The sequence below is a fragment of the Phragmites australis genome, chromosome 15 (assembly GCF_958298935.1).
Source record: "Phragmites australis chromosome 15, lpPhrAust1.1, whole genome shotgun sequence".
NCBI classification, from domain to species: Eukaryota; Viridiplantae; Streptophyta; class Magnoliopsida; order Poales; family Poaceae; genus Phragmites; species Phragmites australis.
In genome coordinates this window covers 2,041,805-2,068,130 of record NC_084935.1, presented here as the reverse complement: position 1 = coordinate 2,068,130, position 26,326 = coordinate 2,041,805, and the positions used below count along the sequence as shown (strand labels likewise).

Sequence of the window (26,326 nt, the reverse complement as noted above, 5' to 3'; positions counted from 1 at the left end):
GAAGTATAAAAGTCAAAGGATGATCGATGTAAACTAGGGTGAATTTAAATCAGTTCAGCAATTGGTTTCAATTTTTCAAATGTTGATCCCATACTGGGTCACTGCAAATTGTCTCAATTCAAGCTTTGCACACTGACACAGGGCCATACAGATCCAATATCTGAATTTCACATTTACAAAGCTCTTATCTGACAACTGCAAACATTTTTACAAACCCCGCAATTCACCAAAGTGTGAAATTTCAGTGCCTGACTGTGCAGTTGGCAGTAAACTTCAGGTCTTCAACTTTCTAATGAAGCACAGTATCTCTGAAATTTGCAGGACTTATATTTCGATCTATAGAACTTCCAGAAGTATAAAATCAAGGATGCTCAGTGTAAACTAGAGTAAACTTAAATCAGGTATAGCAATGCATTTCAACTTTCAAATGTTCATCCTATGCTGGGACACTTCAGGATTGATGAGGTAAAGTACTTCAAATCGCGAATCGCTACGCTAACTGATCCAAAATTTGCACAATGCCGTACAGACCCAATCTCACATTTCTAAAGCTAACTCGAGCATTCTTCAGTCAACAACCCGGTACACATTTCGAATTTTAAAATCCCACTTCCAACTTCCATCCTAATTCAAGTACTTTGCATGAATTTCACATACCGTGTAAACATACGGATCCGTGAGGCCGCCAGTGCCTGCACGCTGCAAGCCGCCCTCCTTCAGCAGCCTGCGAGTTTCGCACGATCAGAAGCACGCAGAAACGCAAGCGTAGCAATCAGGCAACCATTTCAAAACCGCTTCATATGGGAATTGGAAACAGTGTCCTGCTCACCAGCGCAGCGCTTTGCTCGTCCCGGAGTTGTCGCCGACCGCGGCGCGGATGGTCGTCTCTGTGGCTGGCACAGCTTGTGGCCGCGACAGCCACTGCATGATCACGTCCGCTCTTGTCGGCAGCTTCCGACCACCATCACCACCACCCGCCCGCGGAGGACGGCGGCATCTCCCCGACGTGGCCGTGGAGCCCGCGGACGCGGCAGCCGTGACGGTGCTCCCCTCGCTGGCCACCACGCTGCTCCTCCAGCTCTCGTCCTCGTCGTCACTGTCAATCTCTATCCACACGCCCTTCCGCTTCTTCCCGGCTCCGCTCGGGAGCAGCGTGCTCGTCGCCTTGGCGAGCACCTACAGCCAACGAGCGGAGCCATCGGGGGGTAACTGAATAAGAAACGGTTTGCAGTCGCTGATCAGCAGTTGAGGAATCAGATTGCTTACCTTGGGGTCGATGCGGCGGAGGGAGGCAACGACGGAGAGCACGCGGAGGGGTTCGACGGGACGGCCGCGATGCGCCGAGTCGGAGACGCACGACCTCGCAGAAGCTCCGGAGTGGGAGGAGGAGGAGCCCGAGTAACAGGAGAGCTCGTCGCTGCAATGCAGATAAGCGCAACGCGCCGAACCGAAGCGGTTGATTAGAACCGCGACGACGATGTGCGCGTGAAGAATTCGGTTGCGCGACGTGAGGAGGGCGAGGCGAATACCTGAGAGCGGGGGAAGGCGGAGGCGGGGACGGCGCGGGCGAGGAGTCGGCGAGAAAGATGAGGGCGCGGGCGCCCTCGACGTCGGCGAAGGTGGGGTAGTCCGCTCCCATGCCGCCGCCGCCGCGCCGGCAAGGGAGGAGCGGTCGCCGGGAGTGGAGTGGAGGCAGCGGTAGCCGGGGTTGGGGATTTTCGAAAAGTTTGGGACGGCGTTGGCGTGTGGCTGACAGGCGGGGATCTAACAAGGGAGCAGTGCCATTTTGAATTTTCGAGCGTGTGGGGGAGGCGTGCGCGACACGTGTGCGAGTTTGGCAATTGGGACATGAAAATAACCCTATAAGATCAGACAATTTATAACGTGACATATAGCAAAAATTACTATAAAATTTATAATGAAAAAAAATCATAGGTGAAAAGATAAATGAGAAAATAAATTATCATATATCACGTTATAAATTAGATACAAACTTCAAATACATGATACCACAATCTCGTAGAATTATTTTTCAGATTAGTCGGGCAAGCAGTGAGTCTGACATGTGAGATAGATTGTAACATGCTTTTGTATTTTTTTTTTTTTGTTCCAGTGTCCCTTGTTCTTGCCAATTGGCATTTGCACTCCTGGATAGACTTTGCTTAATTTTCGTATGGGTACAAAATTGGCACACATATTTGTGAATATTTCGCTTAAATATCTACCAAAGCTCTTCAGCTGGCCCACAGTGGTCAAATTGAACTCCCATTTTAAGCCTTCAAAATAAAATATCATGAAATTTCCAATGTTCAAATATTTTCATACTCAACTGATATTTGTCCACAAATTTGCCAATTGGTAACCACAATAACTATCGATCGCAACGAGCTTTCAATAAAAAGCAAGACCAAGTCTACTCCTTCGGTCTAATGGTTGAAAGGTTTCACAGAAACGCACCTTAACAAAATTGTAACTCTTGTGGCAATTCAGGTCGCTCCGTTCTTTAGGTTTGGTTTGTTTTCTATTTTTTTCTGTTTCTACTGCTATAAGAAGCTAAAATAAATAGTTATAGAGGGTTTCTGAGAAAAATAAACTAAAATTGAGAAGCTCGCTGAGAGATGTTATTATGAGAAGTTATGTGCTGAGAAACTAAAAATTTATTGTAAAAACCAACAATCTATTTCTAAAAATAACTTTTCAAACAAACCAAAAGCACAATTTTTCAGAAAAATCTAAAAATAAAAACCTAAACAAACAGACCCTTATAGTGGAGTTTAAGTTCTTCTTTATGGGAATAGTGAGACCCATTTTACCGACTACGGATATAAGACATATTTTACTAATAAAAATAAATAAAAAAATAGAATGAGAATTAACGGATAAGTCTCCTTATTTTTCGGATCCTATCTGAATTCAAATTACAATATCGCTCCCGATATATGCATTTGGCGGTGCTTCCATAACGTATTTATATCCCTATATTTTGAGTTTATGCTTAATATTATTACATCTAATGCTTATGTTTTTATTGCACAAACACTTAGGTAGTTTAAGTTAAAAGTTTACTCTAAAAGAAAAGGGCGTTTTACCACCAGTGGGCTGGATTTAAGATCCTTCATCCGGCCCATGCTATCAGGGCGCAGATAAAGGCCTACCTCGTTATTATCACCGTCGAAAAAGGGTCCGTGGTACAGTCTAAATACCCTCCCGTTACAAGAATATTTAACTTTTCACTATTCTACCAGAACGGTAATTTAACTTTTTGCTGACAATGATAAATAAATCATTCTAAATCTAAGATAATAGACATAGTAATAAATTTATCACGCTACCTGATAACAGCGGAAAAAATCAAATACCCCGTTACAGCCAAAAAAAATAGAAATCAATTCCTCGCTGAGATTCCAAATACCCTCCCCGTTACAACCTACTCCACAGTCCACACCTTCCGGTCCCCTCGCCGGCCGAACCACCGCACCGGCTGCGCCACCAGTGCCGCGTCTTCGCGGCGCTTGTACCGGCGGCGTTGACTCCCACGCCACCACCAAGTAAGCTATCAAGTCACCTCACCCTTCCCAAATCCCACTCCCCCACCCCACACCACCTCTGACCACGCACAAATGCCCCCGCACGCCTCCCCCACACCCGCCTCCAGGCGCGTCGTCTACGTCCTCCTCGCCGCTCTCGCGTCGGCGCCCTTCCTGCTCCTCCTCCTCCTCTACGATGGCGCCTCCCCCTCCGCGCTCTGCCCCGCCGCCTCCCGCCGCCTCAGCTACCCGTCCGTCCTCTGGTCCCGCGTGCCCCCGCTCCCCGCGCTCCCCACCTCGCCGCACCCCGCACTCCGCGCCTCCCGCTGGATCGTCTTCTCCGCGTCGCCGCACCACCTGCGCCACCGCCCGCTGCGCTCCGTTCCCGGGTGGCAGCTCCTCGCCGTCGCCGACGAGGCGACCCCCGCGGGCTGGTCCCACCCGGGCGCCGTCCTGCTCACGCTTGCCGACCAGGCCCTGCTCGGCTTCCGCTCCGTCGCCTTCCTCCCCACGCGAGGGCCCGCACGCAAGGCCGCCGCGTACCTCTTCGCCGTGCAGCGCGGGGCGCGCGTCATCTACGACGCGGATGCGCGCAACGCCGTCGTTGGGGGGAACCTCTCCTGCCACTTTGACGTCGATCTGGACCAGCGCCAAGGGGGCGCCGTGCTGCTGCAGTACAGCCACGCGGATCCTAACCGGACGGTCGTGAACCCGTACGTGCACTTTGGACAGCCGTCGGTCTGGCCGCGGGGGCTGCCGCTGGAGAGGGCCGGGGAGGTGGGCTCGGAGGAGTTCTACACGGAGGTGTTTGGCGGTGGGCAGTTCATACAGCAGGGCCTGTGCAATGGGCTTCCGGATGTTGACGCTGTGTTCTACTTCACCCGGAAGTCATCGGAAATGGAAGCATTTGATTTCCGGTTTGATGCGGATGCACCCAAGGTGGCACTGCCGCAGGGCATGATGACGCCAGTCAACTATGTTAACACACTGTTCCACTCAGCGGCGTTCTGGGGGCTTGCATTGCCGGTATCTGTGAGTCCAATGGCGTCGGATGTCATACGTGGGTACTGGGTGCAGAGGATACTATGGGAGATTGGAGGGTACTTAGTGGTCTACCCACCGACTGTGCACCGCATCGATGATGTGCATGCTCACCCATTCGATGATGAGAAGGATATCCATGTCAATGTAGGGAGGTTGATAAAGTTCCTGTTGGAATGGCGGTCCAGAAAGCAGACACTATTCGAGCGAATTCTTGATTTGAGCTATGCGATGACAGAGGAGAGATTCTGGGCTGAAAAGGATTTGCATTTCATGGCTGCGTGGCTGCAAGATCTGGTCGCTGTTGGGTACCGGCAACCAAGGTTGATGTCCTTGGAGATTGACCGTCCGAGGGCGACCATTGGACATGGGGACAAGCTGGAGTTTTCCCCCAAGAAGCTGCCTTCTGTGCATCTCGGGGTTGAGGAGATTGGGGAAGTAAGCACTGAGATTGGCAATCTCATAAAATGGAGGAAGCATTTTGGTGATGTCGTGCTCATAGTGCATTGCACCGAACCTGTGGACCGAACTGCACTTGAGTGGAGGCTGCTTTATGGTCGGATATTCCGGGCAGTTGTTATTCTTTCAGAACAAGGAAATTCTGATCTTGCTGTAGAATTCAGCAACTTGGCACAAGCCTACAAGTGAGTAAAATTAGCTTGATCGCTTATCCTGTCAATAAAATCTTGCAACACTTCATAGATCTTGCTGATCACTGCATCCAGTGAGGCTTCATTTCTTTGATATCACAACTATGCTACTCTGTAAATGCATTCGTGTTGCAGGTACTTGCCCAAGGTGTTTGATCGATTTGCAGGTGCTCAAGGATTTTTGTTCCTTCAGGATCATATGGTCCTTAATTACTGGAGCCTCTTGAATGCCGATAAGGCAAAACTCTGGATAACCAACCAGGTGCATATCCATGTCATGGTTCCTGAAACATATATGTGAAAATAGAACTTTTCTGATGTTTTTAATCTGATCAAATTAACCTCTCCACAGGTGAAGGAATCTTGGTCGGATGTCCCTCTACAGGGTAATAAAAATGATTGGTTCGTGAACCAAGGAGAGATGGTTAAAAAGGCAGTCGGTAGTTTCCCATTTCATTATCAAGCCAATTACAAAAGAAGTGTAGGTGAAAATAAGATAATACATTGCAGCAGTGAGATATTTTATATACCTCAACGGCATATCAGTGACTTCTCATATCTTGTTAAAGTTATTGGAAGCTTAGACATTCATCACAACATTGCAGTCCCCATGTTATTCCTTGCAATGGATTCACCAAGCAACTTCGAATCCAAATGTAATACCGAATTTTTGGAGAAAAAATAAAAAGAGATTTGACCAAAAATTTTACTTTTTGATCCGTTGCCTGTATGAACGATCGGAGACCGCGATTGCGTTCATCTCGTCGAGACGAACCCATTTTGCTATTCATATGTCTGTTCCGGGTATTTTGTAACCCGTAGCAAGCCCAATAAATCTAGACCATTCGTTGTTTTGAAAAAAAAAATAAAAAAAAGAGAGAGATAAGTACCGGATGGATCGGTCCTCAACCCGATCCATCCAGACTCTTCAGTGCTCGTGCTTCGCGTCTTTCTCTCGCGTGTCTCTCTCTCTCACACACTCTCTCTCTCCATCGCTGCTGTGCGCTGCTGTCCGCTGCGCCGGCCGTCGCCGCCAGAGCGTCGCGCCGCCGTGCGCTCGCGTTGCTGCCGCGCTGCCGTCCGCCGCGCCGGCCGTCGCTGCCAGAGCTAGCGTCGCGCCGTCGTGCGCCTGCGCGCCGCTGCCGCGTGCGCCGCGCCGCCGCCGTCGCGCCGCCGTGCGCGCTGCCGCCACCTGCTCTGTGCTGGCCGCCGTGAAGAAGCAAGCAGCAGCCAGCACCGAAGAAGCAAGCAAGCTGCCGGCAGAGCAAAGAAGCCAGGAAGAAAAAAGAGAAAAGAAAAGAAAAGAAAAGGAAAGAGGAAAAAAAAAGAAGAAGAAAGAAAGGAAAAAAAAAAGGGAAAAAAAAGAAGGAAAAGGGAAAAGTTGGAAATTTCGGATTTTCGTCGGATTCATCGTCAATCTTTCGAAGGTGATTTCTCGGTAATTTCTGGATATTTGTGATTTGATTAAATCAAATCAATCAATTCCTGTCGTATTATTTCATGTGATCAATAGTCTGTTTCGTTTCGATAATCATTATTGATTCGAAGATACGATATCCGAGTCGAAGTATTTATTTCGATCATCAGAGCGAAGTCTAATTAGTGAGATTTTAGTTCGACTCTGAATTGAAAATAGTGTATCATTTCATGTGATACAATTGTATGTTCAGTTTTTCGGAATGTAGGCGTATACGTGACGTTTTCAGACGTAGAATTGACGCTTCATATTTTATGTGTTATAAATGTGTTTTAGTTCTAATAGTATGCCTGTACAGATGGTACTATTTTCGGACGTTCTTGATCGAATTTTCTTCATCGTCGGTAAAGGCAAGTGAATGTATTGTATGACTATGCTTTAACCTAATATTGGGTTGCCTACATTCTTTAATTACAGTGCATTCATCTAATCTGAATGACTGATTCTGGACTGAGTACTATGTTGTTTACGTTTCCAGAAGTTTACTCGATGATTGATTTATGAAGTGCAGTAGGCATAATATGCCATTCTGCAGTTGTTCATTAGTGTTGTATGCGATGTTTTTTTTGAAGTCTCAAGCATATTCCGGAAGTTATGTTGGTTATGCTTGAAGCACGTCATACATATATGTCTCATGCATTGGAAGTTTGTCGTCGTCTTCTGGCCGCGACCGTACCGGTACAGTACCGTATGTCACCCGAGAAGGGGTACGGTGCACACCCTTACGTTACCCGAGGAGGGGTAAGGGTGAGAAGAGCATGTCATGTGCATGGTTATGTCTTCTTGTGAAATTCAATGAATTATTCATATCAAATCTTATTTCCTTTAATTAGCGTGTATATAGATATATATGCGGCTCTGAAGGCTTATACCAACCGAATGTTAAAATGTTTAATGTTATCGTTGGATTTGCTTAGTCATAACTGTTTCTCCTGGTGTTGGCGGTCTGTTTCATTACTAGTTTCTATTTAGAATTGTTAGCACATTCAACTGTGGCTAAATAGCTTTTTGTTAAAGTACCTTTCACTTGCTGAGATTTTCGAATCTCACCCGTGTTTTTTTTACAGGTATGTTTAGATGTTGACGTGCATTTTGGGGATGGATCTCGGTAGCTGCACACACTAACTTATCACGATGTCGATAGCTCAACCGGTGTATACAAGTGGTGTGTCTGATGGTTCGTTGTTTGTTTTTGTTTATGTTGTGGTACGACGCTGGTAGCGTCGTGGTGGACTCTATATATATGCTGGTTATATCTGTTTCTGCCTGCCTGTGATATTTTCTTTTGGTCAGTTATACCTCTCTATAGAGGAAATACTGCCAAAATTTCCTTTTTTTATATAAATAGGCTTGGTTGTAAAGTAGGGTGTTACAGCTTGGTATCAGAGCCTAGGCTTTAGATCCTAGGTAATTGAATGATAAACCTGACACACTTGCACAAATAGGATGGGTATGGGATGCATTGCATTGCATACGTCTTGTTTATCTTTGTTCGCTTATGTTCACTATCTCATATAAGTACTATTGAAGTTGTTTGTTTGATTGTCCACATATTCTTTAGTGTTTTATCATTGATATATATCGTTAAGTTGTTGGAGTCAGTTCCGTTGGAATGGTGAAATTGTCAAGGCGTTAAATTTGTTACCTTGGCCATTAGAACCTGAGAAGCTTCAGAGGATCAATAGTATAATTGTTGTATGGCACTGCAGATAGGTTAAGTGGAGGGCCCCCATGATGCCTTTTCTGCATTGTCAGGTGAGGTTGACCAAGAGTTAGGTTTGCGATCCAACTATCCACATACAGAGCGAATATTTGGGGTACGAGATGGACTGGTCCCCATGTCGTTGACCCTAACTATTCGTTCTCGAAATATCGGAGAAATGGATCGATGTGTGCCTTACCATATAAGATAAGGTGATAATGTTTTCAACCTAACCATTAGAATGGTGTAGGATTTCTTTTCCCCATGGAGTCGGGGCAATCTTTTTGCCGATTGTGTGAAAATGTGTTGACAGTGAGATCCTAATAGGGTTCTGGGAGTTTTTCTAATCTTTTGCTAGACTTGTACCCTAGTTGTTGATGTTTTGAGGATTAATTAACACCTCGTGTTTAAGTTGAAATGTTTACATACCTTATGTGTCAGTTTCTTTAATATCTGAGAATAATCTTTTATGGTTGGAATATCTATGCATGTTTTGAAATGATTATTTGAGGTAGTTATTTTGTTAAGTTAGCCTTTGTGGAAGAGTCCACTGGCTATGGGAGTTGGAGTCATCGATTGCGTTGCAGCGACTGATTCGCGTCATAGTGACGCTAGTGGAGTGACGCCTAGGGCGTTGGTGTTGTTTAGAGGTTGTCGGAAAAATTGTGGCCTATAACATCATTATGAGGTGCTATGTTGGCGTGTCGTTATGGGAGTTGGTAGTTGAGTTTGATAAATTCTACTCGCCGAGTAGATTCCGAAGATAAGGGTTATTTGAATCTTTCCTGGCTAAGTAACCGGAGGTATCACTAGAGCCTGTTGTAGCAATTCTTCGAGTGGTTCTTGGTATGTGGTTTGCTTTGAGACTTTCTTTCTTAGATTTCATGAATTGAGTGGATCTGAAGAAGTGGCTAGATCCTGGCTTAAGATTTTCCCGCAATGGAGCAGGTTTGTGTTTGTTGCTCCAGTTTATTCTCTAAGCTGAAGTTTTAGCCAGGAAGTGTCTGGGTAGGTTTGCATACTGGAAGTTTGTTCCTATTGGGAGTAAATATCTGCTGTTACATAAAGCGATACTCTACGTACTTGGTCGCTAAGATGTCAATACGTGTTTTGAGAATAGCTTAAAATCAGTTTTTATCTAAACTCTGGTTTGAGGGAAGAGCATTGTAAATAGTGGAGTTTATTCCAGAATTTAAGTGCTGAGATTAGAATTATGTTTGGGAGCTAAGGGTTGCTCCCCTGTTTAAAGGAGTTTTGTGAAAGAGGATGAACATTTGGGGTGTATCTCCGTAGTTTTGTTGTTGATCAGGAGAGGGTATGCCTTCTAAGGACCCGGAGAGAAGCATTGTATGCTAACGCTCAACCTGTTGACGGTAAATTGGTGTTGCAAATGGTGCTTGCTAAACTAAATTCGCAAAATAACTAAATTGGAGTTGGATTAACAGGGTTGAGGTTGCAGAAGTCATATTTTCAACCCTCTCCATGAGCTTTCCGCAGCGATCATCTTGTCGGTTAGATTAACCGATGTCTTTTCAACTTTTGAGGATGTGTTTTTGCATGCAATTTTACTTTGAAGAAGTTGTGGCGTGGTTACCGATAGTATGACTGTCTTGGGAATGTGAGCAAGATGTGAAGTTCTTTAGTATGCCAGTTTGGCATGTTTCTGAATATACCGGTCAACACAGTTTACCTATTGGTCCAAGTGCCTCTGGATGGAAGTGTTCTGGTATTCAAGTTGGAAAGTGCAAATCTAAATTTGTACCATGAAGGATGAGTCGTTAGATGTTTGGAAGGATTGAATTAGGTAAGTGGTTGTAATCTCCTGATCACCCCTTCTAGACTTGGTGATACATCGGGATGAGAGTGACCAACTGTAGGTTTATATCTTAACGTTGTGACTGTCTCTTGCGTGGATCTACCCGCACTTGTATTTTTTTGGGAGTTAGTGATGTTGGTAGAAGAGGTGAAGTGTTGATGTTTCTTTAATCTGGAACCATAAAGGTTTTAAATTGATCCTTCCTGTGAAGGAGTTGAAGTTGAAGTGAAGAAGGTTTATATTCTTATTGGGGGGTTTCGACCCGAGTTTATGGAGTTAGCCAAATAATATTTTTTTGGTGTGATTGCATTCACCAAAAAGGATGTTTCTGGGCAATTAATGCCTTGGTTTTAGAACTAGTCGAAGAGAGTGTCTCATAATTGGCTGGTATAGTATTAGCAGAAATGTTGTGTGTTTTTGGATTCGTTTTCCCTTCTAAGAGTGAGAAGGCAACGGAATGGTAAAGACCGTCCAATGTAACCGAGATTCAGAGTTTTCTTGGATTCGCTGGCCATTACTGACATTTTATACAAGGTTCTTCCTTTATTGCAAAGCCTATGATTAGACTTACTGAGAAGTGTGTTCCATTTGTATGGACTGATGAATGTGAGATAAATTTCCAAACTTTGAAGAATAAGTCAGTGAACGCTCCTTTTCTGGCTTTGCCCGAGAGTGGCAAGCGTTTCGCAGTCTACACCGATATTGTCCGAATTGGACTTGACTGTGTGCTTATGCAAGGAGATCAAATAATTGCATATACTTCCAGACAATTGAAAACTCATGAACAGAATTATCCCACTCATGATTTAGAATTGGCTGTAGTGGTTTTTGCCTTGAAGAGTTGGAGGCATTACCTGTATGGTGAGTCATGTGATATTTTCACTGATCATAAGAGTCTCAAGTATATTTTCACTCAGAGAGATCTGAATTTGAGACAACGAAGATGGTTAGAATTAATCAAAGACTATGATCTGATAATTTAGTACCATCCCGGAAAGGCTAATGTTGTAGCTAACGCCTTAGCAGAACAGGTGTACCTAAAGCAATAATGTTTTTCCATTCGGATTTGGATCGGATGGGGATATCTTTTTGCTTGGCTGGCACTGTGCAGAAAGAAACTCAAATGATCATCCAATCTGCTATACTTGAGTGTGTACGTGAAGCTCAACAATATGATCGTCTTCTTTTAGAAGTTCGAAAGAGGACTTCGATGAAAAAAAAAATCAAAGGAATTTACCATTGTTGAGAATGGCGCAATACGCTTCAGAGGACGTCTTTGTGTACCACAAAAGGCAGATGTGAAAATGAATATCTTGAGAGAGGCCCACTAGACTCCTTATACAAATCATCCGGGTAGAACCAAAATGTATCGAGACCTAAACCAAAAATTTTGGTGGAAAAGGATGAAAGTGGATATTACTAAGTACGTTGCAGCTTGTGGTGTCTGCCAACAAGTATAGACTGAGCATAAAAGACCTGCAGGATTAATGCAATCCTTAGAAATCCCAGAATGGAAATAGGAACATATCACTATGGACTTTGTTGTTGGGTTGTCTCGTTCACCTCGAGGCAGAGATGTTTTTTGAGTTGTCGTGGGTAGGCTTACCAAATCCGCACTTTTCATTCCAATGAAGACAACCAGTTCGGCACATGAGTTGGCTCCTTTGTATATCAGGGAACTAGTGAGGTTGCATGGTATGCCAAAATCGATCATTTCAGATCGGGATTCCAAATTTGTATCTGTCACGTCCCGAAATCCATAATTGTGTGTTTTAATCCTAAAACATGCAATTTCAGCTTCATGTTCCAGTTTGGGTCACTGGAGCACTTCACTTTGAGTCAATGAGGTGGGAGAAGGAAAAACTAAGAGAAATAAAGGAGCTGGAAGCAAGTCTGAACTTTCCTCTAGGTAAATGGGGCCCACTTGGGTGGAAAATATCTCTCTATAAGTGGGCAACAGCTCTCTCTCCCCTCAAACCTGCCCATACGTACTCCTCACCCACTCCACCACATAAGGCTTTTTGAGGAAGCAAGTTGGAGTTGGCTGTCTCTCTCACTCTCTCTCTTAGGCTCCCTTTTTCCCCTTTTGGATCCCTACCTCTGGGAGCAAGATCAAGGTACGTATGTGGTACTCACGAGACCACCAGCTCAAGGACTACTCGTCCATCCAATTCATTTTCAGTTTCCCCGAAGGAATTCGAGCTGGTTCTGAACTTGTTTGGTGTTCTTTGGGAGAAGCAAGGAAGCAGCAGTTTTTCCTCTCTTCTCCAAGCCATTTTCCGTCGTTTCCTCCTTCAACTGGCGGTCACCAACCTCAGCAAGGGACCTTAGGTGAGTCTGCTAGGCTCCCATGGCAAGTATGCTCATTTTTGGTTGGATAGATCTTGGATCTGGAACTAGGGTTGCAAAGTTCTTAAAGTTCTACAGTCTGGGAACAAATGAGGATTTATGTGGATTTGAGTTAGGAATCATGTTGCTAGGCGGTTGAACAAAGTCTAGACCCTGTACACCCTTCTAGGCATTTTTACTTTTGATTTAGAGAGACTCCCAGGTTAGTTTAGCTCAGTTTTTCCCTTCGTAATGGCTGCTGTTCTGGAGCTGCGCGAGGCTGATTTTACTGTAGCGCGAGTACTGTTCACCCGAGCACCCCGGATACTGTTCACCGAGCACCCCCTGATACTGTTCACCGACGACCCCCGGGGTACTGTTCACCCGAGCACGGGCGCAGTCACCGCGAGCACTCCCGAGCACCCCGGGTACTGTTCACCCGACGATCCCCCGGGTACTGTTCACCCGAGCACGAGCTCAGTCACCGCGAGCACTCCCGAGCACCCCGGGTACTGTTCACCCGACGACTGTTCATCCGAGCACGAGCTCAGTCACCGCGAGCACCCCGGGTACTGTTCACCCGACCACGAGCTCAGTCACCGCGAGCACTCCCGAGCACCCCTGGTACTGTTCACCCGACGACCCCCGGTACTGTTCACCCGAGCACGAGATCAGTCACCCCGAGCACTCCCGACGACCCCCGGGTACTATTCACCCGACGACCCCTGGTACTGTTCACCCGATCACCCGAGCACCCCCTGTACTGTTCACCCCGAGCACCCGAGCACGGTCGATCCCGAGGACCCCCGGGTACTGTTCACCCGAGCACCCCCGGTACTGTTCACCCCCGGGTACCCCGTGAGTACTGTTCATCCCGGGCACCCCGAGCACGGTTTATCAGGCTTTCCTGATAGCTGATAGCTTGTAAAATTCGTAGTTAATTCGTAGGAACTCCAAACTTTTTGAGACCACTTGGAAAATTCTGGTTTGGTCAGTACGATCTTGGAATAATATTGTCATGTATTGTGGAGCATATTTTTCTTACGTGATCGCATTTCATACATGCTCATTACATTGCACGCGTTGCTCTCTGTAGTGAACGCCGATCCGTCGATCCCGGAGGCCGTGGGCGATCGTGAGGCGTCCCACCTTTCAGGGCAGCAAGGCAAGCATCGTTCATATTGCACCGTGTCTACTTGAAATTTTAATATGTTATCTACGCTTATGTATACATTGCATGTGTCGGGTACTGAGTTGGGTAGAACCTATGCCGATGCATTATCCCATTTCGGTCACGTGTCATGTGTTGTTCCTAGGAGCCTAGTGGTGTCATCGAGGTCTAATTTTAGTTCGCTATGCTTAGTGGTACTTAGGCTTTCCGGTAGAAGTCGACGGCGGCGTCCACCGTTGTCGCGAGCCTAGGACTTATTATTTGTTCGCACTTATGGTTGGGTTGATGATGAGTCGGTTTGGTGAGTGGTGAGTTGAGACGAGGTGTGGGCGGTGTTAGGGGTGTCATCTGCTCACGAGGAGTCCTCAGGCAGTTCGGGGAGGGAACCCGGACACCGTAGACCGCTTGCACCGGTTAAGCACCGATCATCGGTGTAGTCGGCTTTAGCACATACCTTACTCACCACATGCTGATATAATGGTAGGCGAGCCGATTACTTTCGCAGACGTGGTCATGTGGGCCTCGTCATAGACGGTGTGAGTCCGGTTTGAGTCCGGGCTTTTAGCGGTATTAGTTTGCTCGGGGAGTAGTTCTAATACCGCCGTGCCGAGCTATGGTTGATCCACATGGTTGGGCCTGGTTGGGAAAGGTTGTCACGGGTACCCCCTTGTGCGCATCTTAGCGGGTGGCACAAGCCGTATGGTCCCTGTGTCGTGTGGGTCCAGGAGTATCCCCCTGCAGGGTGTATAATCAGTTCGAGCTGCCGCGCTCTCGGTCATGAGCATCGCTATCGCTTATCTCCACCGAGCGACCATATTTTGGTCGTAGAGTTTCGATGTGGGTTGTGGCATGGTTGGATTGGGGTGGTTTGGTCGGTATGTGGTTGGTGGTTTGGTGGGAATGGTTTGCTTTTATACACTTGTTGTTATATATCTGTTTTGATCAGTTGGTTGGCAGGGTTTGAGTCGGTGGTTGATTAAGTCAGTTGCTTACACCTAGAGTCTAGGTTGCTTACCGCTTAATGAACTTAAACATGTCTTAATCCTTGCTACAGCTTTAAATGCATGATCCTTGGAGTCGAGAATATATATACTCATACTGTGTAAGACTTGCTAGTACCTTCGTACTAAGGGTGCTGCCCTTAAGTTGCTTCCAGGTTCGCAGGTCGGCGAAGAAGAGGCAGTGTTCGGCTACTTTGTGCCTGCCGATCAGGGTGGCGGGCAGGAGTAGCACCTTCTACTCCGAACTCTGGCGCTTTTGGTATGGAGCCTAAGGGCATACGGCTCCATACTCTTTTGTTGTATAGGTTTTTCTTCCGCTGCATAGTAGTTGTTGTTGTTCCTCTTTTGTTGTAAATTGTGGAAGCAGTTGCTTGTTTAACAATGGTAATCCAGTTTAATTATTTGCTCTCTATTAAACTGTGTTGTGATATTTGAGTTGGAAGGCATGTGTTCCGATCCTGGGCACAAAACACGTGCCGGGACTACCGGAATGGTATTCTGGTTAATCGTCGAGGTTGTGATTATGACTAATGATCATCCTGATGATTAATTAGAATACTATTTGGACGGTTCCTCACAGCTTGGTATCAGAGCCTGGTTTAATTTAGTAGCCTAAACATAATTAGTGCGTTGTTTAGTAAGTCGACAACTTCACCTAAACAACCCATAATTTATGTTTATGCCTCTTCGTGTCTAATATGTATTAAACTGCTATCGTTTATGCCCCTAAGTTAAAATGCGTATTATGAGTGACGTTTATATGTCTTATACACATTGTTTTGCTTTCGACCCTGCATTGATTCATGTTGAGCATTGCATCTTCGGCTTTGCATCGTCGGAAGGTAAGGTACGACGCTCGGTGGCGGTTAATCACCGAGGGCTCAGCCGGATGCGAGGCAGGGGCCCGGCATGTTCCGTACGGTGATCCGTACGGGAAGTGAATACGCTAGCAATAGCGTATGAACATCCACCATGCGATGGGAGACATGGTCGTCTACTCGTGTGGCGTTTACACGAGATGTCCCGTAGGGTCTACGGGAAGTGAATACGTCGTTGTCGACGTATGGATTGTCGCTTGTACGGCATGTGGTACAAGGGCCGTTCGCGCTCTTACTCTTTCTAGCGCGAAGGGTACGTTCTGGATGTTATAAACTGCCTGTGATTTTGATGCTTGCAGGTGCGGTTCTTATTTTGAGAAAGAAGCGGTAGCTAGGTTCGAGCATGCATCTTTTCATGGCATTCATGCATGCATTCATGTTTGTACATGTATTACGGGATTCTAACAATATATCCGGCGAATGCATTGTGCTGAGTCGGAATTTGACGTTTCCCCCTTTTATTTTACATTTCAAGAATGGTTGTCACTCGGCGTAGTGGAGAGGTTCCGGAGGGTTCCGGTCAGAACAACCCTCCTCCACCGCCGACCATGGCGGATGTGCTCATGCAAATCGAGCAGAACCGCCAAGCGAATCACGCTCTCCTCCAGACGAACCAAGCGCTCCTGGAGGCTCTCGTGCGCAACGCGGCTCCTCATGGAGGAGGTGGGGCCGTGCGCCGAGACGACTTCTCGGACTTTTTGCGGACTCAGCCGCCGGTCTTCTCGCGAGCTGAGGATCCTCTCGATGCTGATCATTGGCTCCGGACGATTGAGCAGAAGCTCGCCCTTCTTCGTTGTGAGGATCACGAGAAGGCGCTCTTCGCCGCCCATCAGCTTCAGGGCCCGGCGGGTGCGTGGTGGTCCGGCTTTCTGGCCATGCACCCCGCCGATCACCGCGTGTCATGGGCGGAGTTTCGCGAGGCCTTCCGCTCGTTTCACATACCGAGTGGCCTCATGGAGGCTAAGAGGCGAGAGTTTGAGGACCTCAAGCAAGGAGGTCGTGCGGTGATGGAGTACGTGCAGGTGTTCAACCACCTTGCACAGTATGCTACCGAGGAGGTCAGCACGGATGCGCGCAAGCAGCGCCGTTTTGTGAATGGCCTGAACTCAAAGATGCAGGACCGGTTGTCCGCGCATAAGTTCGCCGACTTCAACGAGTTGGTGAGCACGTCGATCACAGTGGAGCTCAAGTATAAGAGCCACCAAGAGGAGAAGAGGCGGAAGAGGGGTTCCTCGTCTTCTGTGGGTGGGAGCTCGCAGCGCACCCGCACTGAGAGTCAGCCTCCACAGTTTCAGGTGCCGTCGGCTGGCTACCCACGACCGATGTGGTTTGTACCACGTCCTGCGTTCTCCGCCCCACAAGGGCAGGCTGCACGACCCGCCGGCTCCCAAGTGAGCGTGACTGGTGGCTCAGGCGGTCCGTGCTTCAACTGCGGCCGCGTCGGCCATTTCTCGAGGGAGTGCCCGTATCCGAGGCCAGGAGCCGCGCTGAGTGCCCCGCGACCACCGCCGGCTCAGTCAGCACCACAGTCTTCGCAGGCGACTCACGTTCCCAAGCGTGGTCGAGCTCGCCACACTACCGCCGACGAGGTTCAGGAGGGTGACACCGTCCTAATGGGTACGTTGGATATGAGTTTCAACTCTGACATCTTTTCTGCAGTGGTTTTGTTTGATTCAGGAGCCTCTCACTCCTTTATATCTTCGGGTTATGTTTGGAAAAGTGGGTTGAGAGTCAGTGCTACCCACACACCGTACCTTATAGACGCCCCAGGGGCCAAAGTTTTAATCAACCAGTGTGTGGATAAAGCGGCGGTAATTGTCAACGGAGTTCCCTTCTTTGTCAATCTGTTAGTGATGAACTCGAAGGGAATTGATATTATTCTGGGGATGAATTGGCTCTCCAAGAACAAGGCTGTGTTGGACTGTGCTCGGCGGACCGTCACCCTCAATGGTCTGTCAGGTACTCGGGTCCAGTTAAAGCTAGAGGATGTCAAGTCCTGCCTGTTCGCCGTAAAGGCTGTCCCCACCAGGATTATGGAGACCATTCCTGTGGTGTGGGAATTTCCGGATGTCTTTCCGGATGAGTTGCCTGGAATGCCGCCTGGTAGGGCAGTGGAGTTCTCTATTGATCTCGTGCCCGGTGCGGCCCCGGTTTCGAAGAAGATGTATAAGATGTCGCCAGTTGAGCTAGTTGAGCTGAAGAAGCAGATCCAGGAGCTGCTGGCGAAGGGTTTCATTCGTCCTAGTTCCTCACCTTGGGGATGCTCGGCTCTATTCGTGAAGAAGAAGGACGACACTCTCCGGATGTGTGTTGATTACCGTCCGCTGAATGCAGTCACTGTGAAGAATGTGTATCCGCTTCCTAGGATTGACATCTTGTTTGATCAGTTGACTGGAGCCCGAGTCTTCTCAAAGATTGACTTGAGGCTGGGCTATCACCAGATCAAGGCGTTATCTGGTTTGGGGACCGTTTAGTGGTTCCGAGGGTCGAGGCGCTGAGGAAGAAGATCCTTGATGAGGCTCATGATTCGTTGCTATCCATTCACCCTGGCAGTACAAAGATGTATCAGGATTTGAAACCCCGTTTCTGGTGGACTCGCATGAAGCGGGAGATTGCTAGGTATGTGTCTGAGTGCGACGTCTGCCGAAGGGTGAAGGCTGAACACATCAAGCCTGCCGGCACACTCCAGCCTTTGCCCATTCCATCTTGGAAGTGGGAAGAAGTTGGGATGGATTTCATTACTGGCTTACCGAAGACTTCGAGTGGGTATGACTCTATTTGGGTCATCGTGGACCGGTTGACAAAATCCGCGCATTTCCTTCCTGTCAGGACCACTTTTTCTGCTAAGCAGTATGCGGAGTTGTACCTCACTAGAATTGTTTGTCTCCATGGAGTGCCGAAGAAGATCGTTTCTGATCGGGGTACACAGTTTACTTCTCATTTCTGGAGAAGTTTCCAGGAGGCTATGGAAACCGAATTGTTCCACAGCACGGCGTATCACCCGCAGACGGATGGTCAGACGGAGAGGGTAAATCAGATTCTCGAAGATATGCTCCGTGCTTGTGTGCTCACTTATGGGAAGAAGTGGGACATATGCCTGCCGTTCGCGGAATTTTCGTATAACAACAGTTTCCAGGCTAGTATTGGGATGGCGCCATTCGAGGCCCTTTATGGTCGGAGGTGCCGTACGCCGCTGAATTGGTCTGAATCCGGTGAGCGGGCTTTTCTGGGTCCGGATTTGGTCAAGGAGGCAGAAGACCATGTCCAGAATATCCGCAGGAGTATTCTCACGGCCCAGTCTAGGCAGAAGAGCTATGCGGATCGACGTCGCCGAGAGCTCACCTTTGAGGTGGGGGATCACGTGTACCTGAAGGTTTCACCTCTCAAAGGCGTTCGTCGATTCCAAGTCCGAGGCAAATTGGCGCCTCGGTATGTTGGTCCATTTCAGATTCTTGCTCGGCGTGGAGAGGTCGCGTACCAGTTGGACTTGCCTCCATCTCTCTCCGCCGTACACAATGTGTTCCATGTGTCACAATTGAAGAAGTGTCTCCGAGTTCCGACGGAAGTCGTTGATATTGCACCCCAAGAGTTGCAACCGGATTTGACATATTGTGAGCGACCAATTTGTATCTTGGATGAAGCCGAGCGCAAGACACGACGCCACTCTACCAAATTCCTGAAAGTCCAATGGAGCCACCATACAGAAGCCGAAGCGACATGGGAGCGGGAAGATAAGCTCCGCTCCGAGTATCCTGAGTTCTTTGAGGACTTGTGAAAGATGTCGTAATATGGCATATTTGGAATCTCTCACATGAGTGTGCTCATCGTTCTCTCCACGACTCGTACTGAATCTCGGGACGAGATTCTTTTTAGGGGGGGGAGGTTTGTCACGTCCCGAAATCCATAATTGTGTGTTTTAATCCTAAAACATGCAATTTCAGCTTCATGTTCCAGTTTGGGTCACTGGAGCACTTCACTTTGAGTCAATGAGGTGGGAGAAGGAAAAACTAAGAGAAATAAAGGAGCTGGAAGCAAGTCTGAACTTTCCTCTAGGTAAATGGGGCCCACTTGGGTGGAAAATATCTCTCTATAAGTGGGCAACAGCTCTCTCTCCCCTCAAACCTGCCCATACGTACTCCTCACCCACTCCACCACATAAGGCTTTTTGAGGAAGCAAGTTGGAGTTGGCTGTCTCTCTCACTCTCTCTCTTAGGCTCCCTTTTTCCCCTTTTGGATCCCTACCTCTGGGAGCAAGATCAAGGTACGTATGTGGTACTCACGAGACCACCAGCTCAAGGACTACTCGTCCATCCAATTCATTTTCAGTTTCCCCGAAGGAATTCGAGCTGGTTCTGAACTTGTTTGGTGTTCTTTGGGAGAAGCAAGGAAGCAGCAGTTTTTCCTCTCTTCTCCAAGCCATTTTCCGTCGTTTCCTCCTTCAACTGGCGGTCACCAACCTCAGCAAAGGACCTTAGGTGAGTCTGCTAGGCTCCCATGGCAAGTATGCTCATTTTTGGTTGGATAGATCTTGGATCTGGAACTAGGGTTGCAAAGTTCTTAAAGTTCTACAGTCTGGGAACAAATGAGGATTTATGTGGATTTGAGTTAGGAATCATGTTGCTAGGCGGTTGAACAAAGTCTAGACCCTGTACACCCTTCTAGGCATTTTTACTTTTGATTTAGAGAGACTCCCAGGTTAGTTTAGCTCAGTTTTTCCCTTCGTAATGGCTGCTGTTCTGGAGCTGCGCGAGGCTGATTTTACTGTAGCGCGAGTACTGTTCACCCGAGCACCCCGGATACTGTTCACCGAGCACCCCCTGATACTGTTCACCGACGACCCCCGGGGTACTGTTCACCCGAGCACGGGCGCAGTCACCGCGAGCACTCCCGAGCACCCCGGGTACTGTTCACCCGACGATCCCCCGGGTACTGTTCACCCGAGCACGAGCTCAGTCACCGCGAGCACTCCCGAGCACCCCGGGTACTGTTCACCCGACGACTGTTCATCCGAGCACGAGCTCAGTCACCGCGAGCACCCCGGGTACTGTTCACCCGACCACGAGCTCAGTCACCGCGAGCACTCCCGAGCACCCCTGGTACTGTTCACCCGACGACCCCCGGTACTGTTCACCCGAGCACGAGATCAGTCACCCCGAGCACTCCCGACGACCCCCGGGTACTATTCACCCGACGACCCCCTGGTACTGTTCACCCGAGCACCCCGAGCACCCCCTGTACTGTTCACCCCGAGCACCCGAGCACGGTCGATCCCGAGGACCCCCGGGTACTGTTCACCCGAGCACCCCCGGTACTGTTCACCCCGGGTACCCCGTGAGTACTGTTCATCCCGGGCACCCCGAGCACGGTTTATCAGGCTTTCCTGATAGCTGATAGCTTGTAAAATTCGTAGTTAATTCGTAGGAACTCCAAACTTTTTGAGACCACTTGGAAAATTCTGGTTTGGTCAGTACGATCTTGGAATAATATTGTCATGTATTGTGGAGCATATTTTTCTTACGTGATCGCATTTCATACATGCTCATTACATTGCACGCGTTGCTCTCTGTAGTGAACGCCGATCCGTCGATCCCGGAGGCCGTGGGCGATCGTGAGGCGTCCCACCTTTCAGGGCAGCAAGGCAAGCATCGTTCATATTGCACCGTGTCTACTTGAAATTTTAATATGTTATCTACGCTTATGTATACATTGCATGTGTCGGGTACTGAGTTGGGTAGAACCTATGCCGATGCATTATCCCATTTCGGTCACGTGTCATGTGTTGTTCCTAGGAGCCTAGTGGTGTCATCGAGGTCTAATTTTAGTTCGCTATGCTTAGTGGTACTTAGGCTTTCCGGTAGAAGTCGACGGCGGCGTCCACCGTTGTCGCGAGCCTAGGACTTATTATTTGTTCGCACTTATGGTTGGGTTGATGATGAGTCGGTTTGGTGAGTGGTGAGTTGAGACGAGGTGTGGGCGGTGTTAGGGGTGTCATCTGCTCACGAGGAGTCCTCAGGCAGTTCGGGGAGGGAACCCGGACACCGTAGACCGCTTGCACCGGTTAAGCACCGATCATCGGTGTAGTCGGCTTTAGCACATACCTTACTCACCACATGCTGATATAATGGTAGGCGAGCCGATTACTTTCGCAGACGTGGTCATGTGGGCCTCGTCATAGACGGTGTGAGTCCGGTTTGAGTCCGGGCTTTTAGCGGTATTAGTTTGCTCGGGGAGTAGTTCTAATACCGCCGTGCCGAGCTATGGTTGATCCACATGGTTGGGCCTGGTTGGGAAAGGTTGTCACGGGTACCCCCTTGTGCGCATCTTAGCGGGTGGCACAAGCCGTATGGTCCCTGTGTCGTGTGGGTCCAGGAGTATCCCCCTGCAGGGTGTATAATCAGTTCGAGCTGCCGCGCTCTCGGTCATGAGCATCGCTATCGCTTATCTCCACCGAGCGACCATATTTTGGTCGTAGAGTTTCGATGTGGGTTGTGGCATGGTTGGATTGGGGTGGTTTGGTCGGTATGTGGTTGGTGGTTTGGTGGGAATGGTTTGCTTTTATACACTTGTTGTTATATATCTGTTTTGATCAGTTGGTTGGCAGGGTTTGAGTCGGTGGTTGATTAAGTCAGTTGCTTACACCTAGAGTCTAGGTTGCTTACCGCTTAATGAACTTAAACATGTCTTAATCCTTGCTACAGCTTTAAATGCATGATCCTTGGAGTCGAGAATATATATACTCATACTGTGTAAGACTTGCTAGTACCTTCGTACTAAGGGTGCTGCCCTTAAGTTGCTTCCAGGTTCGCAGGTCGGCGAAGAAGAGGCAGTGTTCGGCTACTTTGTGCCTGCCGATCAGGGTGGCGGGCAGGAGTAGCACCTTCTACTCCGAACTCTGGCGCTTTTGGTATGGAGCCTAAGGGCATACGGCTCCATACTCTTTTGTTGTATAGGTTTTTCTTCCGCTGCATAGTAGTTGTTGTTGTTCCTCTTTTGTTGTAAATTGTGGAAGCAGTTGCTTGTTTAACAATGGTAATCCAGTTTAATTATTTGCTCTCTATTAAACTGTGTTGTGATATTTGAGTTGGAAGGCATGTGTTCCGATCCTGGGCACAAAACACGTGCCGGGACTACCGGAATGGTATTCTGGTTAATCGTCGAGGTTGTGATTATGACTAATGATCATCCTGATGATTAATTAGAATACTATTTGGACGGTTCCTCACAGTATCCCAGTTTTAGCAGAATTTGCTTATAATAATAGCTATCAAGCAAGTATTTGGATGGCTCCTTTTGAGACCTTATATGACCGAAGGTGTGTTTCCCCTTTGTGTTGGGATTTTGTTGGAGAGATCACTTCTTGGTCCGGATATGGTTCAGCAAACATCAGAAAAGGTGCATCAAATATGTCAGAACATGTTGGCTGCTCAAAGTCGACAAAAGAGCTATGTAGTTGTCCGGAGACGAGACTTAGTATTTGCAGTTGGCGACCATGTTCTTCTCAGGGTATCACCAACCAAAGGTGTTGTACGTTTCGGTATGTCTGGAAGCTTAACCCGAGATACATTGGTCCTTTTCTAATCACAGCCCGAGTAGGCAGTTTGGCGTACCGTCTTGAATTATCAGACTCAATGAGTAGAGTACATAATGTCTTCCATGTTTCTATGCTAAGAAAATATCTGGGAGGCCCTGAGCATAAAATTGATGTTGAATCAATCACGATAGAGAAAGATCTGACCGTAAAGTGCCACCCGGTACGTATTCTGGATTCCTCAGAGCGAGTTATGAGGGGGAGGACTATCAAGTTTGTGAGAGTCCTTTGGACAAATCAAACAGAACGAGAAGCAACTTGGAAACTCGAATAACAAATGCGCAAGGAGTATCCTGAGCTCTTTGAGACTGGTGAGTCATAAGTTTTGAAATATTTTACCTCTGTTCCATAGTTGCCATGGAAGCGGTAGAATTCGGGGACGAATTCCTTTAAGGGGGGAAGAATGTAATACCGAATTTTTGGAGAAAAAATAAAAAGAGATTTGACCAAAAATTTTACTTTTTGATCCGTTGCCTGTATGAACGATCGGAGACCGCGATTGCGTTCATCTCGTCGAGACGAACCCATTTTGCTATTCATATGTCTGTTCCGGGTATTTTGTAACCCGTAGCAAGCCCAATAAATCTAGACCATTCGTTGTTTTGAAAAAAAAATAAAAAAAAGAGAGAGATAAGTACTGGATGGATCGATCCTCAACCCGATCCATCCAGACTCTTCAGTGCTCGTGCTTCGCGTCTTTCTCTCGCGTGTCTCTCTCTCTCACACACTCTCTCTCTCCATCGCTGCTGTGCGCTGCTGTCCGCTGCGCCGGCCGTCGCCGCCAGAGCGTCGCGCCGCCGTGCGCTCGCGTTGCTGCCGCGCTGCCGTCCGCCGCGCCGGCCGTCGCTGCCAGAGCTAGCGTCGCGCCGTCGTGCGCCTGCGCGCCGCTGCCGCGTGCGCCGCGCCGCCGCCGTCGCGCCGCCGTGCGCGCTGCCGCCACCTGCTCTGTGCTGGCCGCCGTGAAGAAGCAAGCAGCAGCCAGCACCGAAGAAGCAAGCAAGCTGCCGGCAGAGCAAAGAAGCCAGGAAGAAAAAAGAGAAAAGAAAAGAAAAGAAAAGGAAAGAGGAAAAAAAAAGAAGAAGAAAGAAAGGAAAAAAAAAAGGGAAAAAAAAGAAGGAAAAGGGAAAAGTTGGAAATTTCGGATTTTCGTCGGATTCATCGTCAATCTTTCGAAGGTGATTTCTCGGTAATTTCTGGATATTTGTGATTTGATTAAATCAAATCAATCAATTCCTGTCGTATTATTTCATGTGATCAATAGTCTGTTTCGTTTCGATAATCATTATTGATTCGAAGATACGATATCCGAGTCGAAGTATTTATTTCGATCATCAGAGCGAAGTCTAATTAGTGAGATTTTAGTTCGACTCTGAATTGAAAATAGTGTATCATTTCATGTGATACAATTGTATGTTCAGTTTTTCGGAATGTAGGCGTATACGTGACGTTTTCAGACGTAGAATTGACGCTTCATATTTTATGTGTTATAAATGTGTTTTAGTTCTAATAGTATGCCTGTACAGATGGTACTATTTTCGGACGTTCTTGATCGAATTTTCTTCATCGTCGGTAAAGGCAAGTGAATGTATTGTATGACTATGCTTTAACCTAATATTGGGTTGCCTACATTCTTTAATTACAGTGCATTCATCTAATCTGAATGACTGATTCTGGACTGAGTACTATGTTGTTTACGTTTCCAGAAGTTTACTCGATGATTGATTTATGAAGTGCAGTAGGCATAATATGCCATTCTGCAGTTGTTCATTAGTGTTGTATGCGATGTTTTTTTTGAAGTCTCAAGCATATTCCGGAAGTTATGTTGGTTATGCTTGAAGCACGTCATACATATATGTCTCATGCATTGGAAGTTTGTCGTCGTCTTCTGGCCGCGACCGTACCGGTACAGTACCGTATGTCACCCGAGAAGGGGTACGGTGCACACCCTTACGTTACCCGAGGAGGGGTAAGGGTGAGAAGAGCATGTCATGTGCATGGTTATGTCTTCTTGTGAAATTCAATGAATTATTCATATCAAATCTTATTTCCTTTAATTAGCGTGTATATAGATATATATGCGGCTCTGAAGGCTTATACCAACCGAATGTTAAAATGTTTAATGTTATCGTTGGATTTGCTTAGTCATAACTGTTTCTCCTGGTGTTGGCGGTCTGTTTCATTACTAGTTTCTATTTAGAATTGTTAGCACATTCAACTGTGGCTAAATAGCTTTTTGTTAAAGTACCTTTCACTTGCTGAGATTTTCGAATCTCACCCGTGTTTTTTTTACAGGTATGTTTAGATGTTGACGTGCATTTTGGGGATGGATCTCGGTAGCTGCACACACTAACTTATCACGATGTCGATAGCTCAACCGGTGTATACAAGTGGTGTGTCTGATGGTTCGTCGTTTGTTTTTGTTTATGTTGTGGTACGACGCTGGTAGCGTCGTGGTGGACTCTATATATATGCTGGTTATATCTGTTTCTGCCTGCCTGTGATATTTTCTTTTGGTCAGTTATACCTCTCTATAGAGGAAATACTGCCAAAATTTCCTTTTTTTATATAAATAGGCTTGGTTGTAAAATAGGGTGTTACACCAAAGCATTGACAAAACTTGTTTATAGGACAGATCTGCCATCGAATACCACTTTCTCAACAATTTATACTGCTGAAGCACATGCAGTGTACCCTGTGAAGGTTCGGAATGAGATGGATTTTGTAAAGCTAATCAGAGTCATGGCTTCAGGAGATCCATTTCTTATGGAATTGGTCTGATCTAGGATTCCACTAAAATTTGATATTTCGGGTTGATAAGGGAAAAAATAACAATGTTCAAGATGCAATTTTATTCCTTTTCGCCCCTCTTTCAGCTGTAAATTCAATTTGACACCCATCTTTTTTTTATTTTGGGTAATCTAGTGTTACTTGATCTCACTGTACATGCACTCAGATGATAGAAACTTACTTTGTTGAGTTGGACTGTTCATAATTCAAGTACTAAGGTATTCTCAGTTTTAGTCCCACGTGGCCACCTAAATAGCATCTTTGCATATTGAGTATATGTCTACTTTTGTTTTTACTGCTGCAATAGAAAAATGTAGAACTTGGAAAGAAGAATACCAAAACTGTAGTGTTATTTTGTCG

At 47.1% G+C, this 26,326-nt stretch overlaps 4 protein-coding genes across 7 annotated transcripts; 3 read left to right on the top strand and 1 right to left on the bottom strand.

Annotated features, from left to right (window-relative positions):
- Positions 1-588: 588 nt before the first annotated feature.
- On the bottom strand, positions 589-1,639 carry LOC133892979 (uncharacterized). Its single transcript, XM_062333960.1, has 4 exons — positions 1,530-1,639; positions 1,267-1,417; positions 830-1,176; positions 589-724 (listed from the first exon to the last, which is right to left on the bottom strand). Exons 1-4 carry the CDS (start codon positions 1,637-1,639, stop codon positions 625-627), a joined length of 708 nt encoding a protein of 235 aa, XP_062189944.1. The 3' UTR covers positions 589-624.
- A 1,773-nt stretch (positions 1,640-3,412) lies between these two features.
- On the top strand, positions 3,413-26,155 carry LOC133892583 (probable glycosyltransferase STELLO1). Its single transcript, XM_062333439.1, has 4 exons — positions 3,413-5,212; positions 5,354-5,480; positions 5,571-5,874; positions 25,785-26,155. The coding sequence occupies exons 1-4, from the start codon at positions 3,621-3,623 to the stop codon at positions 25,955-25,957; spliced, it is 2,196 nt and encodes a 731-aa protein (XP_062189423.1). The 5' UTR covers positions 3,413-3,620; the 3' UTR covers positions 25,958-26,155.
- Positions 5,948-8,123, top strand: LOC133892928 (actin cytoskeleton-regulatory complex protein PAN1-like). The gene is made up of 4 exons (XM_062333921.1): positions 5,948-6,022; positions 6,142-6,645; positions 6,994-7,045; positions 7,763-8,123. Exons 1-4 carry the CDS (start codon positions 5,948-5,950, stop codon positions 7,777-7,779), a joined length of 648 nt encoding a protein of 215 aa, XP_062189905.1. The 3' UTR covers positions 7,780-8,123.
- On the top strand, positions 23,787-25,671 carry LOC133892585 (actin cytoskeleton-regulatory complex protein PAN1-like). 4 transcript variants are annotated; one of them, XM_062333441.1, is made up of 3 exons: positions 23,787-24,365; positions 24,703-24,754; positions 25,472-25,671. In XM_062333441.1, the coding sequence occupies exons 1-3, from the start codon at positions 23,821-23,823 to the stop codon at positions 25,514-25,516; spliced, it is 642 nt and encodes a 213-aa protein (XP_062189425.1). In that variant the 5' UTR covers positions 23,787-23,820; the 3' UTR covers positions 25,517-25,671. The 4 variants fall into 4 exon arrangements, with proteins under 4 accessions (XP_062189425.1, XP_062189429.1, XP_062189428.1 ...); XM_062333443.1 differs by having other exon boundaries at positions 23,792-24,354; XM_062333445.1 differs by lacking the exon at positions 24,703-24,754 and having other exon boundaries at positions 23,788-24,365.
- Positions 26,156-26,326: the final 171 nt, after the last annotated feature.

Excerpts from the sequence above, each read along its gene's own strand:
- LOC133892979 (XM_062333960.1), bottom strand. The coding sequence starts at position 1,639 with ATGGGAGCGGACTACCCCACCTTCGCCGACGTCGAGGGCGCCCGCGCC. Across the intron at positions 1,177-1,266 it reads TCCGCCGCATCGACCCCAAG|GTGCTCGCCAAGGCGACGAG; the intron begins GTAAGCAATCTG and ends CGTTGGCTGTAG. Across the intron at positions 725-829 it reads ACGAGCAAAGCGCTGCGCTG|GCTGCTGAAGGAGGGCGGCT; the intron begins GTGAGCAGGACA and ends CGAAACTCGCAG.
- LOC133892583 (XM_062333439.1), top strand. The coding sequence starts at position 3,621 with ATGCCCCCGCACGCCTCCCCCACACCCGCCTCCAGGCGCGTCGTCTAC. Across the intron at positions 5,481-5,570 it reads AACTCTGGATAACCAACCAG|GTGAAGGAATCTTGGTCGGA; the intron begins GTGCATATCCAT and ends ACCTCTCCACAG. Across the intron at positions 5,875-25,784 it reads AAGCAACTTCGAATCCAAAT|CATTGACAAAACTTGTTTAT; the intron begins GTAATACCGAAT and ends GTTACACCAAAG.
- LOC133892928 (XM_062333921.1), top strand. The coding sequence starts at position 5,948 with ATGAACGATCGGAGACCGCGATTGCGTTCATCTCGTCGAGACGAACCC. Across the intron at positions 6,023-6,141 it reads TATTCATATGTCTGTTCCGG|ACTCTTCAGTGCTCGTGCTT; the intron begins GTATTTTGTAAC and ends CGATCCATCCAG. Across the intron at positions 6,646-6,993 it reads TCATCGTCAATCTTTCGAAG|ATGGTACTATTTTCGGACGT; the intron begins GTGATTTCTCGG and ends ATGCCTGTACAG.
- LOC133892585 (XM_062333441.1), top strand. The coding sequence starts at position 23,821 with ATGGATCGATCCTCAACCCGATCCATCCAGACTCTTCAGTGCTCGTGC. Across the intron at positions 24,366-24,702 it reads CTTTCGAAGGTGATTTCTCG|ATGGTACTATTTTCGGACGT; the intron begins GTAATTTCTGGA and ends ATGCCTGTACAG. Across the intron at positions 24,755-25,471 it reads TTTCTTCATCGTCGGTAAAG|GTATGTTTAGATGTTGACGT; the intron begins GCAAGTGAATGT and ends TTTTTTTTACAG.